We start from the raw sequence: 19308 nt of genomic DNA, 5'->3' as shown, positions 1-19308 counted from the left end.
CCGCCGCTTCCCGCCGCCCCCATTGGCCCGGGACGGCGAACCGCGGCGAGTGGGGGCCGCGATCGGCCGAACCTGCCGCGTCAGCAGGTAAATAAACTGGCCCGGCCCGCTAGGGTGCTTACCCTGGCGAGCCGCGTGCCGAACGTTGCCGACCCCTGTATTATACCTATTGATAACTTATTAGAAATATCAGCCCAAGAACAGTTTGGGCTTTTTACCTTTAGCATAATCAACTGATGTGTGTTGGTGAATGAAATAAGGTTTTTATTCTGGGTTGTTTGGGCTTTTTTTGTTTGAACTCCATCTTTTTTGCTCAACTCATTAATGTAAAAGGTCGAAAGATACGTTTGAGCAAAAAGAAACAATGTAATGTGTTTAAAATATATGTTTGGCCTTTGGCCTATATTTTTGGAGCTAACTGCCGGTCATATTGAAATAAACGAAGTTCCCCACCCATGATGTGCAGAAACTCCGTTCACGGAGACAGTCAAATCAGTCTTTAAAGTATGTTGCAAACTGCTTTTGATAATGAGAAGCATTAATATTTTATTATTTTTTTAAAAAAAACATTCAAGTGCTTCTGACCTTATGAAATTTCAAACTGCCAAGGCTGAACAAGATTTTCTTTTAATCACTTTTTAGCTAGTGGAATACTGCAGCATTTTCCTCTAGAACATCCAATCAAACTAAAAAACACAGAACAGAGTACTTTTTTTTCCGAGCATTATACAACCACTAACTAATTAATCCTCAGAACACTCCTGCGAGATAGGGAAGTACTATCCCTGATGCATACAGAGGACAAGTTACTTACCCAAGGCCCCACAGCATTACAGTGGCTGAACTGGGACTAGAATTCAGTGTTTAATGATTTCTAGTCCTATCTCAATCTTCTAGATAGCCCCGTCTCAACAGATCTTCAAGACTTACAAGGTACATCCAAATGGCCTGGACAAGAACATTAGCAGCCACGCTCTACGGAAGCGAAGGAAGAAAGCTCCCCTTCACAGTAAGAAGTGAAGGAGAAAGCAAGCCTTACACTTAGGCCTCACAAAATCAGGACAACTCAGGGTGCCCAAACAGCACAGGACTACTTGATCCCCCTGTACCCAAGTCCCAATGGCCTCACCCTTGAAACATCTTGCTTTCTGGCAGTTGGTAACTGGTGCTGGATGCAGAGATGGAACCTAAAGCGATGTCGAAGACATTACGGCATCTGAGAAGTTTGAGGTTCATAGGCCATGTCTTCACTTCAAGCATTCACATATGATGCAAGTTCGACTGAGAAAAACCATCTGGACTTCAGGTTTCTGAACCGTATATTGTCACAATTTGAAGCAGCACAGGTCCAATGTTTTGTTCACTCCATTAATGCCACTAATGTCATTTGTTGCATTACCCTGACTGTTGCAGAGGCTTTAAAATAAACAGAGGGGTGGCTAAGGATCAGGTCACCCACGGGGTCTTGATCATCCAGGTGCAATAGAATTGCTGAGTAGTCTGCTCTATGAGGGTGAGAGAGTGCTGAATGCCAATTATTCTGTGCAGCCTTTTCAGATGCACTTTTGTAATTAATACTACAAATTTTCCAGTCAGACAGGGAGCCTTATTTATTTGGCTAGTTCCCAAGATGAGGAAAACGCTCAAAATAAAAATGAGCAAACCGCAAAACAAAATATTCAGATTTTCAAACAGTCCACATAGTCAGCAATTCTTCCTGCCTAGTCTCGCACACCCACTTATGCTTCTATTCTCCTCTTAATATACAGCAGAACCCATTTATCCATCTAACTGGGACCAGGACCAGATCGGATAATCAAAAATTCGGATAATGCAGAGAATGTGGAAATGCGAGGCTGCATCGCCATCTAGCAGCCGAAGGAGAGATCGCCCACTTCTGGACCTGTGCGTGCTGGTAGTTCAGTTAATACAGAGAACCAGATAACGGAGGGTCGGATAAACAGGGTTCTAAAGTAGTTTCCTGTTAGCTTGATAGGTTAACATGTTGCAGCTCTCAGTATATAGTAACCAGGGGTCGAAAACGTTCGGCACGCGGCTCACCGGGGTAAGCACCCTAGCGGGCCGGGCCAGTTTATTTACCTGCTGACGCGGCAGGTTCGGCCGATCGCGGCCCCCACTGGCTGTGGTTTGCCGTCCCGGGCCAATGGGGGCGGCAGGAAGCGGCACGGGCCGAGGGATGTGCTGGCCGTGGCTTCCCGCCGCCCCCATTGGCCCGGGACGGCAAACCGCGGCGAGTGGGGGCCGCGATCGGCCGAACCTGCCGCGTCAGCAGGTAAATAAACTGGCCCGGCCCGCTAGGGTGCTTACCCTGGCGAGCCGCGTGCCAAACGTTGCCGACCCCTGTAGCAGCCATTGGTAGCAAGCACTTAGTCCCGAGGTGCATGTATTTAGCTATGACCACCCAGAACTGCAAATTGGGTGGGGAAAAGGCGGAGAAACCACAATACAAATCCAGACATCCTCTCAAGATAACAGTTACCTTTCACAAGCATCACAAATCTGGATGAGGTGTTAAACCCTTTGACTACAGTATCTCTATAGAAACGTGGAACACTATTTCACTCAACATGTTCACATGATAAGACTAACCTCACCTGGTTTAAGGTTAAGAGAGAGAAGAGCTAGGTTATTTCTGAGATATACAGTTTCAGATTATTAGCAATGGACTCAATTAAAAATATTCTAAAGGGGGGCAGGAGAAGCTTTGATTGATTTACCCCCCCAAATTTTACATACTTTTAAATGTGAACATTTGATTAAACAAATTTAGTTAATTATATAAGCAAATTTGCTGCATAGTATTGCAAGCTCTGGTAATGTTTACATAAATTTAAAGTTATTCAGTCAACGATATAAAATCTCCCCAAAATAGATTTAACCAAGACATGTGCTGACAATAAGAAAAATTTAGAGCTTGTTGTAGCCTGAAAATACTACTTCAGAGAATGTTCCCTTTCAAATGATTTAAGGATGAACTGCACCAAGGAAATTCAGACTGACACTTGGTCCAAAAATCCTCTCATTGTTCAAGAGAGTTGCAAGCTGGCCATGGGTCCCGAAGGTGCAATCTTTGAAATATTTGTTTTGATGTAATCTGCTTCTGTTTTTAAACAATAGCTATAACTTGCATAAGGATATTTCCAATGCAGTTGTGATGGTTCTACAACTCAAAATGTAGACCACAAAAAAAGGACGAACAGCAATTTAAATTTTAAATAAAATTTTGGAGGGCTCAGTGGATTATCTGCACAGGCCTGAGAGAGAACCAAGTTTAATACCTAATCCTCATCTAACTGTGTCTCAGCAACTTTGGCTCCTCCAAAAAATCAAACAGCAGAAACAGAAGAGATATCCTGTACAGTTTACTTTTACTACAATCACAGTGGCAACGACTCAGACCAAGGTAGTGGCTGGGGCAGGGGGAAATGACTGAGGTCTATGGGATCCTCTTCTGAGAGAAAAGTAATTAAGCCCTTCTTAAACATCATCAAAAATTAATATTTGTAAAAAAACCTGATCAGTAACTTTAAAAAATGCCTTAACTATATACTGTCTACACCTATTCCAATGCCACCATACAACAAACTACTGTAGAAGATGAATGATCAGGATGATTTTGGGGATCTAATTCTCAAAGCAACTTAATCTTAGTAATAATGGATGTGAATTCAATCCAGAATTAAAGGGTGAATGTACATTTTTAAATATACCGAACCAATGTTAGGTCAAAACTACTTGCAACTAGATGAACCATAATATTTTACTTACTTAAGTGTCACATTGACCTACCTATTCCAGAATTCGCTCCAGTGATTATAACCACTTTTTCACTCAAATCACGACCCTGAAGGATTTCCATTGCAGTACTGTTTCCATCATATCTCTGTCTAGTAGTAGACTTCATTGGATTATCTTCAACTGTAAATGCCAGTCTGGGGTCAAGGTATGTAGTCCTTTTGTTTATATGGCTGTAAAAAAAATCAAAAACAAGATTTCAAACTAATTTCTGTTTCTTCTATGCTGTGCAGTAAGGTTGCAAGCACTAGGGAAACACTGAAGTGTTGCCAATTTTCAACAATAAGCATGTCTTATTAATACCAAGAATGTTAATAACAGAACATGTGACTTGTTCTCTCCTATTTACCTCAGGGACAAAGCCCTTTAAGAGTTATGACTTGTCTATACTTGAAACACTGCTGCAGCTGTGCTACCTCCACAAAACGGGAAGGGTTCTTGCATCACCTTAGATAATCCATCTCCCCGAGAGGCAGTAGCTAGGTCAAAAAAAATTATTCTTCCATCAGCCTAGTGCTGTCTACACCAGGGGTTAGGTCAGTATAGCTACATCTTGCAGGGGTGTGCATGTTTCGTACCCCTGAGAGACATAGCTATGCCGATATAAGTTCCCAGTGTAGACCAGCAGTCTCCCATTGCTAACTGCCATACCCAAACAATCCGATCTCATGAGAGCAGTACGGCTACTCTTTACTACAGACCAGTGGAAAGAGAGAGAACTCCGTTTTCAATGCTCAGATGCTTCTAACGCTGTCATCTTTTGGCTGAAGCGAAATCTAGCTTCCCCTTTACTGCTGCAAGTTGGAGGCCTTTAAGATCAAAGAATAGAAACGAAATAGTCAAGTGCCTACTGATTCCAATATAGGATCACTTATGCTACTTCCCACTTCTCAAATCTCACTTATGCTTGCTGTCTGCATTCTACTCTTCACAGCAAGTCATTCCAAAATGTTTTGCTTGCTTTTAAGTGAAGTGTGAGTGTAATAATATTTAGCATTTCTAAGTGCAAAATTATCTTCATCTTCACTCTGTTTGAGAAGGTCAAGGCACTTCACAAACTTTAACAAATTAAGCTTCACGACACTTATATAAAGTATATGAGGATTATGATACCCAGTTCACAGAGTGGGGGGAACCAGAAGTGAGTCAAAAGAAGTTTAGTCTGTGGAGGAGCTGCAACTAAAACTCAGATCACATTTGGCTCCAATTCCAGTGCTTCAACCACACCTCCATCTGATCAAAGTAACTGTGAAATATGCATCCATTGCTGACATCTCTTTCAGGTAATATTTCAGTACTCCACAAAAACTCCACCCCCTTGTTAAGAAATGGCAGTTCCACCTTGTTGCACAATGGGAGAGGTTATCCAAAAAAAGGGAGAGATGTGCTTGAGTCAGTTTTATTCCCATGTATCAGGGGGTAGCCGAAGAAGTGAGGTTTTTACCCACGAAAGCTTATGCCCAAATAAATCTGTTAGTCTTTAAGGTGCCACCAGACTCCTTGTTGTTTTTATTCTCATGTGATCTGCTAACAAGCAGCGGGGCAGGACGCAGCCTGAGCCAGGCTTACCTGAGAGTGCCTGCTTATATAATTCTCTCTCTCTCTCCCTCTCCAATGTGAGCTCTTTATTGCTTTGCTAGTGTCAAGTTCTTTTTACAATATGTTCTGAATTTCAGTGTGCTAACTCTCTGTCAAATGAGAGCTGGCAAGATACTGCTGCACAGACTTTTCCATTTCCCCCTTCCCCCGTTCACTGTGACTGGGTCCTGGAGGTGAAATCCTGACCCCACTGAAATTAATGAGAACTTTGCCAATGCTCCAAAGAGCTATACCTCTGGACTCAAACTGTAGCAGCATCCACCACCACTCCCCAGCCAAATAAGCTGGAGGAGGAACAGAAGCAGTATCTTCATCCTTGGTCAGAGCCTTTCCCCAGGAACAGTAGGACTAACCTGACAGAGCAGTTGAGCCAAGTGAAATTCAAAATTTCTGTCCCACAGGAAATTCCAGCATTTCAACCGAAATGTCCCCATTTTTCACCAAATAGAAACTCCCACAACAATTTCAATTCAGAAGAGATTAAATGTCTCATTGGATGAGGGGAAAGCAGTGGACGTGTTATTCCTTGACTTTAGCAAAGCTTTTGATATGGTCTCCCACAGTATTCTTGCCAGCAAATAAAAGAAGCAAGGGCTGGATGAATGGACTATAAGGTGGATAGAAAGCTGGCTAAATCGTCGGGCTCAACGGGTAGTGATCAATGGCTCCATGTCTAGTTGGCAGCGAGTATCAAACGGAGTGCCCCAAGGGTCAGTCCTGGGGCCGGTTTTGTTCAATATCTTCATTAATGATCTGGAGGATGGCATGGACTGCACCCTCAGCAAGTTTGTAGATGACACTAAACTGGGAGGAGTGGAAGATATGCGGGAGGGTAAGGATAGGATACAGAGGGACCTAGACAAATTAGAGGATTGGGCCAAAAGAAATCTGATGAGGTTCAACAAGGACAAGTGCAGAGTCCTGCACTTAGGACAGAAGAATCCCATGCACTGCTACAGACTAGGGGCCGAATGGCTAGGCAGCAGTTCTGCAGAAAAGGACCTAGGGGTTACAGTGGACGAGAAACTGGATATGAGTCAACAGTGTGCCCTTGTTGCCAAGAAGGCTAATGGCATATTGGGTTGTATAAGTAGGGGCATTCCCCTCTATTCGGCATTGGTGAGGCCTCATCTGGAGTACTGTGTCCAGTTTTGGACCCCACACTACAAGAAGGATGGGGAAAAATTGGAAAGAGTCCAGTGGAGGGCAACAAAAATGATTAGGGGGCTGGAGCACATGACTTATGAGGAGAGGCTGAGGGAACTGGGATTATTTAGTCTGCAGAAGAGAAGAATGAGGGGGGATTTGATAGCTGCTTTCAACTACCTTAAAGGGGGTTCCAAAGAGGATGGATCTAGACTGTTCTCAGTAGTACTAGATGACAGAATAAGGAGTAATGGTCTCAAGTTGCAGTGGGGGAGGTTTAAGTTGGATATTAGGAAAAACTTTTTCACTGGGAGGGTAGTGAAGCACTGGAATGGGTTACCTAGGGAGGTGGTGGAATCTCCTTCCTTAGAGGTTTTTAAGGTCAGGCTTGACAAAGCCTTGGCTGGGATGATTTAGCTGGTGTCGGTCCTGCTTTGAGCAGGGGGTTGACTAGATGACCTCCTGAGGTCCTTTCCAATTCCGATATTTTATGATTTTATTCTATGATTTTTAATGGAAACATTTCAACATTCCTGAAATTGAAGTGAACAGAAATGTTTCATTTTGAGTCACTTTAACATTAAGCTGCATTTTCCTATTGTAAGGCTTTGACTCTTGGGAATTGCATTTCAGATGCCTGAGGCCCTCATTCTTCCCTCTGTGCCGGGCTCCCTAGCCAGGCCACATTTCCCCGTGGTGAACCAAGCAGAACTTGATCAGAGGGAAATCTACATTCAATTATGGGAGATGCAGTCCTCCAGGGAGCTGAGCTCAGCTCAGCTCAGCCCAGCCCATAGGAGAGACTGGGGCTTGAATTATAACTCCCATAAAGCAATCTGCTGAAAGAGAAATGCACTTTGATATTTTATTGAACGGATTCAAAATTCAATTCAATAAATCTTCCACAAAAAATATTCTATTTTGGGTTGAACTGACCCTAAATGAAATACTTCATTTAGATTTCCCTTCCCAATGGAAAAAAAAATGAAAGTCTGGGGGGGAAAAAAAACAAAAAAAACAAAGATTCCCCCCACCCACTCCATGGAAAATTTCTGTTTTGCAGAAACTGCATTTTCTGTCAGAAAATCATTCTGACAAAAAAATTCTCAACTCATTTCTGATCAATGATCTTCACAACACCTGTGCGCCCCTTGTGTGAGCAGATTCTATAGTTTGGACTGTAAATATTCTTCCCTCTCTGCTTATTCATTGTTTACTGAAACTACCTCCCTTCTCCTCTCTTCCAATGTCTATTCAAAGCCAGACTCAGTATTCCTTATGATCCTTCCTACCTTCCTCTTATTCCTCTCCCTGCTCCTATGAACTCACCCTTCCTGCCGTTGCCCCTTGTTCAACCTCTCTTTCCTTCCCCCCAATCCCCCACATCTTTTAGATTGTAAGCTCTCTGGGGCAGAGATTGTTCCTTCTGTTTTTCACAGCATTCAACACATTTTGAGCACTACCATATTGTAAAAACAGACCAATCAATTATGGAAGCTTGGCGGTCCATATAAGCAAAATCACATATAGAAAGTGTTTAACAGGCTTTGCTTTACAAAAACTGATCCATATAATTATCTTTCTGAGCTGAGATCACGAAATCAAGTTCCTATTGTATTTCTTAAATTACTTTTCTGGCTAAGAAGAGACAGCCTCACCTACCTACACTTTGAAGAGGCAGGAATTTTGGTCTACTAGAGTGAAAATTTGTTGTATGAAGAATTCACAATACTTTCTCTCCTGACTTTACAACAGAGGATACTAACATATCATTGGGTGTTCTCTTTGGGAACCCAATCTTCATATGGAGTTATCTTTTGAATCACTCCATTATTCCTCATTTCATTATTATTGTTATTTCCCAAATTTGTTTCTAGATTCTTTCCACCTTCTGTTTAGCTAGGAGAGGATGCTGGCAATCTATTGATATCACAATTACAGTAACTCCTCACTTAAAGTCATCCTGGTTAACGTTGCTTCCTTGTTATGTTGCTGATCAATTAGGGAACATGCTCGTTTAAAGTTGCGCAATGCTCAATTATAACATTGTTTGACAACCACCTGCTTTGTCTACTGCTTGCAGAAAGAGCAGCCCATTGGAGCTAGCTGGGGAAGGCTTGGAACCAGGGTGGACCAGCAGCCCCTCTATTGGCTCCCCTAAATTCCCTGTGTGGCAGCCACCCAGCAGGCTATCAGTTGTCAGGCAGTTCAGCTGTCCCTTCCCCCACTGCCATGTGCTGTTCCTGCCCTCTGCCTTGGAGCTGCTCCCCAGAGCCTCCTGCTTGCTGTGCAAGGTGGGGGGGGGGGGCAGGGGCGCAGAAGGGGTGCTAATGTCAGGGTGTCCCCCTCCCCCCCGCTCCTTTACCCCATCCACAGAGCTGGGGGGGACGACACACTACAGGGCTCAGGATGGAGGGAGCTTGCCGGCAGCAGCTGCTGTCTCAACTTGCTGATCTAGTTAAAAAGGCAATGTACTTAGAGTGGGGTTAGCATACTTAAAGGGGTAATGCGCGTCTCTCTCTCACACACATGGTGTGTGTCTCTGTCTCTCTGCCATGCTGTCTCCCCTCCCTCCATTCGTGCGGCCTTGTAGAGTGTGAGGCTACATTAACAACGTGTTAACCCTTGAGAGCTCAGCCGAGTGCTAGTTCATCATTTAGCAGTAAGGCATTCCCTGGGAAATATCCCACCCTCTGACTCCCCCACGTCAACCAAGCTTTACAATCATCATTGCTGTGTACAGTATTACATTGTTTAAAACTTACACTGTGTGTGTGTATGTATATATATATATAAAAAATATAGTCTTTTGTCTGGTGAAAAAAATTTCCCTGGAACCTAACCCCGCCATTTACATTAATTCTTATGGGGAAACTGGATTCACTTAACATCGTTTCACTTAAAGTAGCATTTTTCAGGAACATAACTAACACGTAAAGCAAGGAGTTACTGTATTCTGTTATAGAATTAAGTTTAAGTCACTCTCAATTCTGCACTGCAAGTTTATACTTATGTTTACATGTACTTACTCCACAAAGTACACTTGTCCGTTTTCATCTGTTTCTTGCTCCCACCCATATGGCAGATCTAGAATACAGAAAATATATCTCAAAGCATTTTCTACAGGAAGTCTGAACTCCTGGCATTGCTGAATATGGGAAATATATACAAGCATTTCCATCCCTAGTACTCCTACCTGCTTGTCTTGAACACTGAAGCTAAGTTTAAAAATAAGAACTGCTCACAAACCATCAAAACAAAGGAAAGGTTCTCAGAGGAAAGGTATAATATTCAGGAGATCTAGAATAAATAATATGGTGTGGCATATGGTCATTACTAACAAGGATATAGAGATGTTTGCAGGAGGCTAGTAATCCTTTCACAAATGACTTTACTTGCAGTACAAACCCACAGGGTTTGATCCTGCCTTGTAATATGTTGCACATGTCCCATGCATCTTGGGCAGAGCTGGTGTGAATGCACGATCAAGTACAGCAGCTATCAAAATACTGGATTCTGCAATATTGTATATAATGCACATTACATATCTGAACATGGGAATAAGCCCCAGTGTGTGGCAGCCAATACTATTATAGGATGTGATATGTTAAAGGAAAGAAATGATAAAAAGTATAACAGAATATTTTCCTACAAACCAAATCTTATTATAAAATACTCATTAAAATGTTTAAATCAAGGAATTTTCCTGCTATTTCAAAGAAGCTAAACTTGGCTGAAAATATTAGCTGTAATTCATCAGGGTGGTGGTTCAAATATACTGAAAACATTCTAATTAGGTATGTGCACATTATTGACAATATATGAAACATGAGACATCGGCAGCCCATGAATAGCCTATCCCTTTCTTTAATGGCTTTAAAGATTTTACTGACACAATAAAAGATCACATAAAAAAAATTCAAATTTAGTGATGGAGTCCCTCCTTGGCATGCCTATTTATAATGCTCTTATCCTCCTGCCCCAACCAAAAAGTTACTAATATCCCTTTAATATTAATCTACTGAAAATGTTAATATCATGCATCATCTAATCTTAATGTAGGACTGTTTTTCTGTATATATAACTTTGCCTCCTTTAAAATGCACTGTTTTTATTTATCCTCTACGTTTATTGAAGCTTTCCCCTGATCAACAATCTTTTTGCTAAACATACTAGTAAACAAGGGATTTTATTCTCTCCAGTGCTGGAGCTCAGCTAACACAGGGGGAGGGAGGTTTCAGGGAGCCAGTTTGGGTTAGAGCACTCTAACCTGAGCCACTGACAGAAGGTCCTTAAATGGGCATTTTCCCAGTTGCAGATTACTAAAGTTCTGCCACGCTCTCTTCCTGCCCACTCCTTCCTCGACACATACCTAGCCCAGGTATGGGGGACATGGAACAGTCCCTGGCACTGGCAGGGAATTCCCCTACACAAGCGGAATTCTCTGCTGGCATTTACAGCCGAAATAAGGACCCTTTGTGTCACCCAAGTGACAGAAAGGGGCCATAATGCAATTTACGAATCTTGCCATGAGTCTCTGCGTCCATTACAAGGACAGTAAACAGAAGACCTTGGCACTTCTGCCTATTATTTGCCTTTATGTAGAAATAAAGTCATGCAAACTAATCCTCATGCACAGACCCCTGGCAAACATGTCGGGCCCTGGTGAATCAACAGGGCTTTACTTATATAAAGTAGCTGACAGGATTGGGGCCAAATACAGCATAAATCGGCCATCTAGATCCTCCATCCATTCTGATCATTACTTGTAACTTACTGTGTTACAAAAGCCCAACACAAACCTCCTGCAATGCGTTTTCTCTTTCCAGATTTAGGATGCTCCCATTGGGTTTTCTCTTCAAGATGACTGTTTAAAAATAAATAAATAAACAAAGGACAATTAAAAAGTAACTTAAAGATGCATTTCTATTATTTACCTTCAATACAATATATCACCATAGCAGTGTTCTTGCTGCATTCTGATTATATCTTTCTGTGGTGTAAACCTCTGAGGAAAGAAATATATTCCCCCTACATATTAATAATATCCCCTCCGTTTAAAAGAAGTTTCATGAGTGCTGCCTCAGGTAACTAGATTCTACGGTGCCAGGCTTTTTAGAAAAACCTAGTCACACAGAACAGAAGCCACTACAATTCAAACACAAGTTTGGATCCAAGTCTCATTTCTCAGGCTGGCAGGGAGCAAACAATCCCTCTGGATGATTAAAGAGCAACATTAATAGACTCAGAGATTGTGTACAAAAGGCCGCTGGCCTTAAGGGGAAGAGCACGAAACATGCAATCATGAATGGGATCCACAGGATTCCAATGGGAATACCTTATAGAAAAGTTTGAAGTTACAAAAATCCCTTTCAAAGTTTTGCCCAAGTAATTTTCATATGCAAGATGTGATGTAAAAGAGTTGGAACTTCCACCTTAGCAAGCGTAAGTCATAGCAAGTCTTAAAAGAAATTTATCAGTGAGCCCAAAGGGAGGAACAGTACTTAATTATAGGCCAGCAAACCACTGATTTATTCATTAATTAGTTCATTTAATAAGGTGGAAGATGGCATCATATCCCATCTAGAGCTATTATTCACCTGAAAAATATTCATTTGAACATATCTAACAATACCACTTAGCTTTCTACATTTGGGCTCCGGTAAACAAGCAGGGCCAAATTAAAGCATATAGATTATAGACCCATGCTTACAACACCAGCTTGTTATTGAATCAGAATCACTTAATCTAAAAGAAAAAGGACATTTCTAGCCCTCACATCTGGGAAGAAAAGCTTGAAAGCATGCCCCAAGAGTAACTGCTGCAGTGGTATCTGCCCAAGTCTGCAGGTAGCTAGAAACAATGGCTCTGTGAAGTATGACTTGACCCTGCATCTCAATGAGGTGTTAACCCACTGCTCTGGGGGCCTATGCAAACACCATCTGAGCAGAAGAAAAGAGTAGGATGAACTAGACACGTTTACCTAAGTTGAAACACTCCAGCAGCTGGATTAAGTTCTGCTGCTGCATCCCTGATACTACTTGTGCATCTCAGTGGGAAAGAAGAAAGAGGATACCTTTCAATACCGCAGGAGAAAGAAGGGGCCCCATTCCACTGCCCCTCACTCTCTACCAGTGTGTGTGCGCATACTAGAAATATTGAAAATGTGATCACATTCGTACAAAAATTAATGATAGGATCAATATAAATTTCTGACACCCATGTATGCAGAGGAATAATGTTACTTTACAATGCATACTGGTAAGTTACTAAAATACTTGGTCAATACTTATACATGCAGTATAAAGTTAGATATTTCTGGTAAAGGGAGAAAATACAGGTACATGTTAAAGCTACTATCAGTGAAGTAAACTTATAGGAAGAACTGTGAATAAATAAGGCCATGAGCATGCAAGAACTGTGAGGATGCAGAGCCTTTAGACCTTACTTCCTATACATGGCAAGTGTAACATTAATTAGGAAGTTAACAGGTTATTTAAAAAAAAAATTTCCCATATAAATATCAGAGATCAAATTATAATAATTACAAATCAAACATTTTCTTTAAAAATAGTCAGCTATATTTGCATATACTGGGTCAGATTTTCAGCTCGTTTAAACATGCACAGCTCCACTAACTTAAACAGAGCTAACCCAACACCAGCTAACAGTCTGACCCCTGAGTGAATTCTTTTGCATAAGGTACTTCCCCTGTGGTTTAGTATATTGTTTTAATTATTGAAAAAAAATAAAGTAATACACACACACACACACACACACACACACAAGATCTATACTAGGAGTGCTTTACCAGTATAGCTATACCAGTATCCCACACCAGGAAAGCACTCCTAGTGTGGCCACAGCTTATATCAGCGAAACTGTACTTAGCCTTCGTATCGCAGGGGTTCGCAAACTGGGGGTCAGGACCCCTCAGGAGGTCGCAAGGTTTAATAGGCAGCAGGTTTAAAACAAATACAAGGAAGTTCTTCTTCACGTAGCGCACAGTCAACTTGTGGAACTCCTTACCTGAGGAGATTGTGAAGGCTATGGACTATAACAGAGTTTAAAAGAGAACTGGATAAATTCATGGTGTTAAGTCCATTAATGGTTATTAGCCAGGATGGTGTCCCTAGCCTCTGTTTGTCAGAGGATGGAGATGGATGACAGGAGAGAGATCACTTGATCATTGCCTGTTAGGTCCATTCCCTCTGGGGCACCTGGCATTGGCCTCTGTCGGTAGACAGGATACTGGGCTAGATGGACCTTTGGTCTGACCCGGTACGGCCGTTCTTATGTTATGTTCTTATTACATGGGGGCAGGGCCGGCTTTAGGCCAATTCAACCAATTCCCCTGAATCGGGCCCCACCCCTAAGAGGGTCCCGCACTGGGGTAGCCCGGCTTCCCCAGGGGGCAATTTAAAGGGCCTGGGGCTCCCAGCAGGGGCTGGAGCCACAGACCCTTTAAATTGCCACCAGAGCCCCACTGCTGGAGCCCTGGGGTAGGGCTGCGGGGCTCTGGGGGTTATTTGAAAAGTCCGGGGCTCCCGTTGCTTCTACCATCCCGGCCCTTTAAATAGCCACTGGAACCCCGCCGCTTCCCCAGGGCTCCCGCGGCTATTTAAAGGGCCGGGGCAGTAGAAGCAGGGGAGCCCCGGGCCCTTTAAATAGCCCCCAGAGCCTTCGGATAGTGAGGGGCTCTGGGGGCTATTTAAAGGGCTGGGGCTCCAGCTACCTCTGCCGCCCCGGCCCTCTAAATAGCCGCCGGAGTCCCCTGCTTCCCCAGGGCTCCCTTGGCTATTTACAGGGCCGGGGCAGTGGAAGCAGGGGAGCCCCGGGCCCTTTAAATAGCCCCCGAGCTGCTGCTGCTACCCCGGTGGGGGAGGGAGGAGGAGGGGGCACTTACCGTACAGGGTGGGCTGTACCCGCACCCCCTGCCCTGCCCGCAGCCAGCCCCGCACCCCCTGCCCACATCAGCCCGTCTCCAGCCAGCCCCGCACCCCATGCCCTGCCCGCAGCCAGCCCGTCTCCAGCCAGCCCCGCACCCCCTGCCCGCAGCCAGCCCCTGCCGCTCCCCCTGCCCTGCCTGCACCAGCCCCGCCCCCCCTGCCCTGCCGCTGCCCACAGCCAGCCCCTGCCACACCCACTGCCCTGTCTCCAGCCAACCCCTGCCGCACCCCCCTGCGGCCCTGCCCGAAGCCAGCCAGCCCCACACACACCCCTGCCCACACCACACACCCCTGTCTCCAGCCAGCCCCGCACCCCTTGCCCTGCCTGCAGCCAGACCCTACCTCCAGCCAGCCCCATGTCCAGTGGTGCCCTGCAGTTCCCAGGGCAGTAACCCTGCACACCTGCTTCAATGAGGGGGGCAGGGAGCAGCTGGGACCCACACATGTGCACACCCTAGGGTGACCAGCCAGCCCCGCAAGTGTGAAAAATCGGGATGGGGGTGGGGGGTAATAGGATCCTATATAAGGAAAAAGACCCCAAAAATCGGGACTGTCCCTAAAAAAATCGGGACATCTGGTCACCCTAGCACACCCACAGGGAGTAGTGGGGACCCACACATGTGAAACGGAACTCATTTCTAGTTCAGGCCCATCTTTTTAAAAAAGAACTTTAGGTAGGGTTAACATACATCTGTATTTTCCTGGACATGTCAGGCTCTTTGGTTCTTAAATCGCTGTCCGGGAGAAATTTTTAAAATTTAAAAATTCCTCCCGGGAAAATACGGATGTATGGTAACCCTATTGGTACAAAAAATACATACTGTGGCACATCTCTTAAATCAGAACTTTTTATAGGGAACCGGTTGCTAAGAAATGAAAGGCTTCTTTTTACATGGTTTTTTTCTTTTAGTCATCCCTGCCGTGGCCCCGCTGAAAATGTTCGAATTGGGCCTGCACTTCCTAAAGCCGGCTCTGCGTGGGGGGGGGGGTCGCGAGCTGTCAACCTCCACCCCAAGCCCCGCTTTGCCTCCAGCATTTATAATGGTGTTAAATATATTTTAAAAAGTGTTTTTATTTTATAAGGGGGGGGTTGCACTCAGAGACTTGCTATGTGAAAGGGGTCACCAGTAAAAAAGTTTGAGAGCCACTGTGGTATAGCTTAAGCTAGGTCTACACTACAGCGGGGGTCCGACCTAAGATACGCAACTTCAGCTAAGTGAATACCGTAGCTGAAGTTGCGTATTTTAGGTCGACTTACCTGGCTGTGACGACGGGGGAAAGTCGACCGGTGCCACGCTGCCTTCGACTCCGCTGCCGCCTCTTGCCGCGGTGGATTTCCGGAGTCGACGGCAGAGCGATCAGGGATCGATTTTATCGCGTCTTCACTAGACGCGATAAGTCGATCCCAGAAAATCGATTGCCTGCCGCCGGACCCTCCGGTAAGTGTAGATGTACCCTTAGCTATGCCAGCAAAAGTGAAGTTTTGTCACTCTACACTAGGGGCTTTTGCCAGCACAATTATGTCTGACAGAGATCACATGCACAGGATCTTACTTAAAGACATGCTAATAATGATTACCGAAAGTTGGGCTCACTGAAGTCAGTGGGAATAAAGGAAAAGTTAAAATCTAGACTGAATGATTTAGTTTGTGGAGAATTATTTTTTTTATTCTCCTCACATGCTGGACAAGCTAGGAAGTGCATTTGCTGGTGCAGAAGTAGGGAGAAGAGAAGTCATCTGACAGTACATAGGACAAAACACTGCAACTACATTTTTTTCCTTCCACAAATGGAGATCATGCTAGCATTATAACCGGAGGCCATCATTCAGACTTCAATACAGATTGACTCCACTGCCATTCCAGTTAAGGGAGCTTTAATAGAAAAGCAGGGAAATTCCTCTCACAAGTCAGCCCTGTAGTGCATCCGCTCTTGCTAAATGCCCAGAATAGGCAATGTCTAGGCTTAACATTTTCATAATGGCACGGGGTGGCAGCTATGGGCCTATGAATCACCCGGCCAAAACTCTGGCAAACCTCAACATCCAGATTGAGCTACACCCCTATTTATCACTTCCAATAGCCACCCATACACAGAATATTATAGCACCTGTTTCTCCTCTCCTCCTGCACAGAACAAAATTGAGAGCACCATGATCCCTTATGTAGGACACTATTGCCCCCGCATATGTACACAAATATCCCCAAAAAATGTGCAGCAATATTGCCCCTAAACACACCCTGTGTTACTGCCCTCCCACTGGAGTTTTACCCCTTTTACGTTGAGCTCTATAATTACCACTTACCAGGTAAGAGACTACAGCTACACCGATGTGTACTTAGTATTGCACTTATTCATCCCCACATATAAAGCAGAATTTATCCCATTCCCCCATCCCAGTCTCCCCTGATGTGTAGGGCATTTCTGCCCCCTTCCCAACTCTGTATCCATGGTATTTATTCCCCCCCACCCATTACTGTAGCACCTTACGGCACCTAACACACATTAGTAGATCTATCACCACAACACCCCATGAGGTAAGTATCAGATCGGGAAACTGACATGCAGTGAAATAAGTGACTTAACTAAGTCGAGTTCTCATGACCCTCCCTCACTCCCTCCCATATAGCGCTCTCTCACCCTCTCTACGCTCCTACCCCCCCCCGCCCCCCAAGTTTATGCTAGTGTCACTCTGCGTAGGGAAGAAGCAGCTCTCTGCCCCCGCCCACACACACACCTAGGAGAGGCAGCAAGGATAGATGCAGAAAGCAGCTACTGTGTCTCCATGCCCCCGCCCATCCCCAGGGCAGAAGAGGGAGAGGGACGGGCAGCCCCGAGCCTCCCATCCCCGGGGCGGGAGAGGGAGGGGCAGCCCCGAGCCTCCCATCCCCGGGGCGGGAGAGGGACGGGCAGCTCCGTGCCCCACCCATCCCCGGGGCGGGAGAGGGACGGGCAGCTCCGAGCCCCACCCATCCCCGGGGCGGGAGAGGGACGGGCAGCTCCGAGCCTCCCCCATCCCCGGGGCGGGAGAGGGATGGGCAGCTCCGTGCCCTCCCCCCCATCCCCAGGCCAAGAGGGGGAAGGGAGGGGGGAAGGGAGGAGCAGCTCGGTGCCCGCCAATCCCCAGGGCGGGAGCGGGAGGAACAGTTCCGTGCCCCCCATACCCGGGGCGGGAGCAGCTCCGGGCCCCTCCGCCCCCCAGGGCGGGAGAGGAGAGAGAAGAGGGGTCAGGGTCAGCAGGGTCCCGGCGCGGCAGGTGCCCCCTTACTTGGCATAATAAACCCAGCCGTCCTTGGTGGTCCGCTCCTCCCAGCCGGGCGGCAGCTCCTCCTCGCTGTCCGTGTCCTCCAGCCCCGCGTACTTCAGAGCAGCCATTGGGCCGAGAGGATCCAGGCAGCCCCAAAGCAACCGCCACCGGCCCGTTCCCTTCGCGGCTCCGCCCCTTCCGGTGGGCCCCGCCAATCGCGTGGTGAGGGGAGCCCGGTGCCCCCTGGGAAATGTAGTCCGGACTAGAGGGGCGCGCCGGCCGCCGCCGGACAGGTGCAGGGCGTGCGGCGGGCTGGGAGAGACGGGCGCAGGGAGCCCCACTCACTCCTGCAAATAGACACGCTCCCGGGTGCTGCCCCAGCGGGTGTCCAGCCCGCAGGCACGGCCCCTACCCCTTGGCTGGAAAGCCGCGATTCTCAGCCCGCCTCCCCTTGGCGCTGTGGCAGGAGAGGCTGGGCTCACTGTCTGCCCGAGCGCGGGTGCAGTTGTCACGCTGGTGCCTCCACGGCGGCTCAGCGTTTGTGCGGAAGCGCGAGCTCCTGCTGGAATCGTGATGTCGCCTGACTCTCTCCGCCTTTATTGCGGAGTGGGTGCGGAGAAAAGCGTCAAGTCAGTGGAGCCTAAAGGTTCAAAAACCCAAAGGCAAAGAAATCAATTGCAGCACTTAGAAAATCCTCATTTTAAGCCAGTTTCATCATTTAGGGGATTCAGCCTCTGGTTGTTTGTACATGGTGGAGTGGTGCAATTGGAAAAGACCAAGACCCACTGCATTAAATAATCAAACAAGATAGTTTCCAAATTGCCTGTTGGCATCTGATCATTGAACATATATATGAGGATCACTGAGCTTGCTAACTTTTGTACACTGCCAGGTGCTACAGATTTACACTACCTGATGATTTATTTAATCACTTTTTGGTTAGAAGGAAAAATCATTGACCACTGCTTTGTCCTAGACCACTTTTTGCTCCATTTGCCCATTTTAGTTTCTCTGGCTGTCAGGCCAACATTGCATTACCTTGCCCTTACTGGGCTAGAAATACATTTGTCATTTCCTCAGAGCTAACAACTGCATCCAAAATGACACTTGGATAGGTCTCAGCCCCTGCCTTTACTGCAACTTAGGACCACTCAGCACGGCCAGTGCATGTCCCATTTCCCAAGGCTGAGCAGCAAGATGACTGCAGTGATGTATGGGTATTTGCTGACGATGATGACTATTGTGTCCCCTTTATATTAACTCTCCAGCCATTCATTCAACTTTGAATCATGGAAAGTAAATCATCATGATGACACGTGGTCATGGTCTAGTGATCAATGTATAAGCCACCTACTACCATGTTTCCCCGAAAGTAAGACATCCCCCGAAAATAAGACCTACTTCCAGTTTTGCCTCTCGCTGTAATATAAGGCATCCCCTGAAAATAAGACCTCCCCGCTAATAAGGCCACCCCGGAATATAAGTATTCTTCTTCATGGAAAAATAAGACCTCCTCTGAAAATAAGACCTAGCGCATCTTTGGGAGCAAAA

General features: G+C 45.7%; 1 protein-coding gene across 1 annotated transcript in view; it reads right to left on the bottom strand.

The window, feature by feature from the left end:
- The window catches only part of LOC113409636 (WW domain-containing oxidoreductase), a 676894-nt gene extending 658975 nt beyond the window's left edge, over window positions 1–17919 (bottom strand). Inside the window, exons 1-4 of the mRNA XM_026663779.1 lie at window positions 17779–17919; window positions 11364–11428; window positions 9591–9648; window positions 3811–3989 (exon numbers count right to left, since the gene is read on the bottom strand). Of these exons, the coding sequence (XP_026519564.1) occupies window positions 3811–3989; window positions 9591–9648; window positions 11364–11428; window positions 17779–17885 (409 nt within the window). The 5' untranslated portion in view covers window positions 17886–17919. The remainder of the gene's footprint in view (window positions 1–3810; window positions 3990–9590; window positions 9649–11363; window positions 11429–17778) is intronic.
- Between the last annotated feature and the right edge of the window lie 1389 nt (window positions 17920–19308).

The sequence above is a fragment of the Terrapene carolina genome, unplaced genomic scaffold, assembly GCF_002925995.2.
Source record: "Terrapene carolina triunguis isolate 2854851 unplaced genomic scaffold, T_m_triunguis-2.0 Scaffold33911, whole genome shotgun sequence".
Lineage (NCBI taxonomy): Eukaryota > Metazoa > Chordata > Testudines > Emydidae > Terrapene > Terrapene triunguis.
The sequence above is the reverse complement of the archived record's forward strand: the minus strand, read 5'-3'. Positions and strand labels throughout refer to the sequence as shown.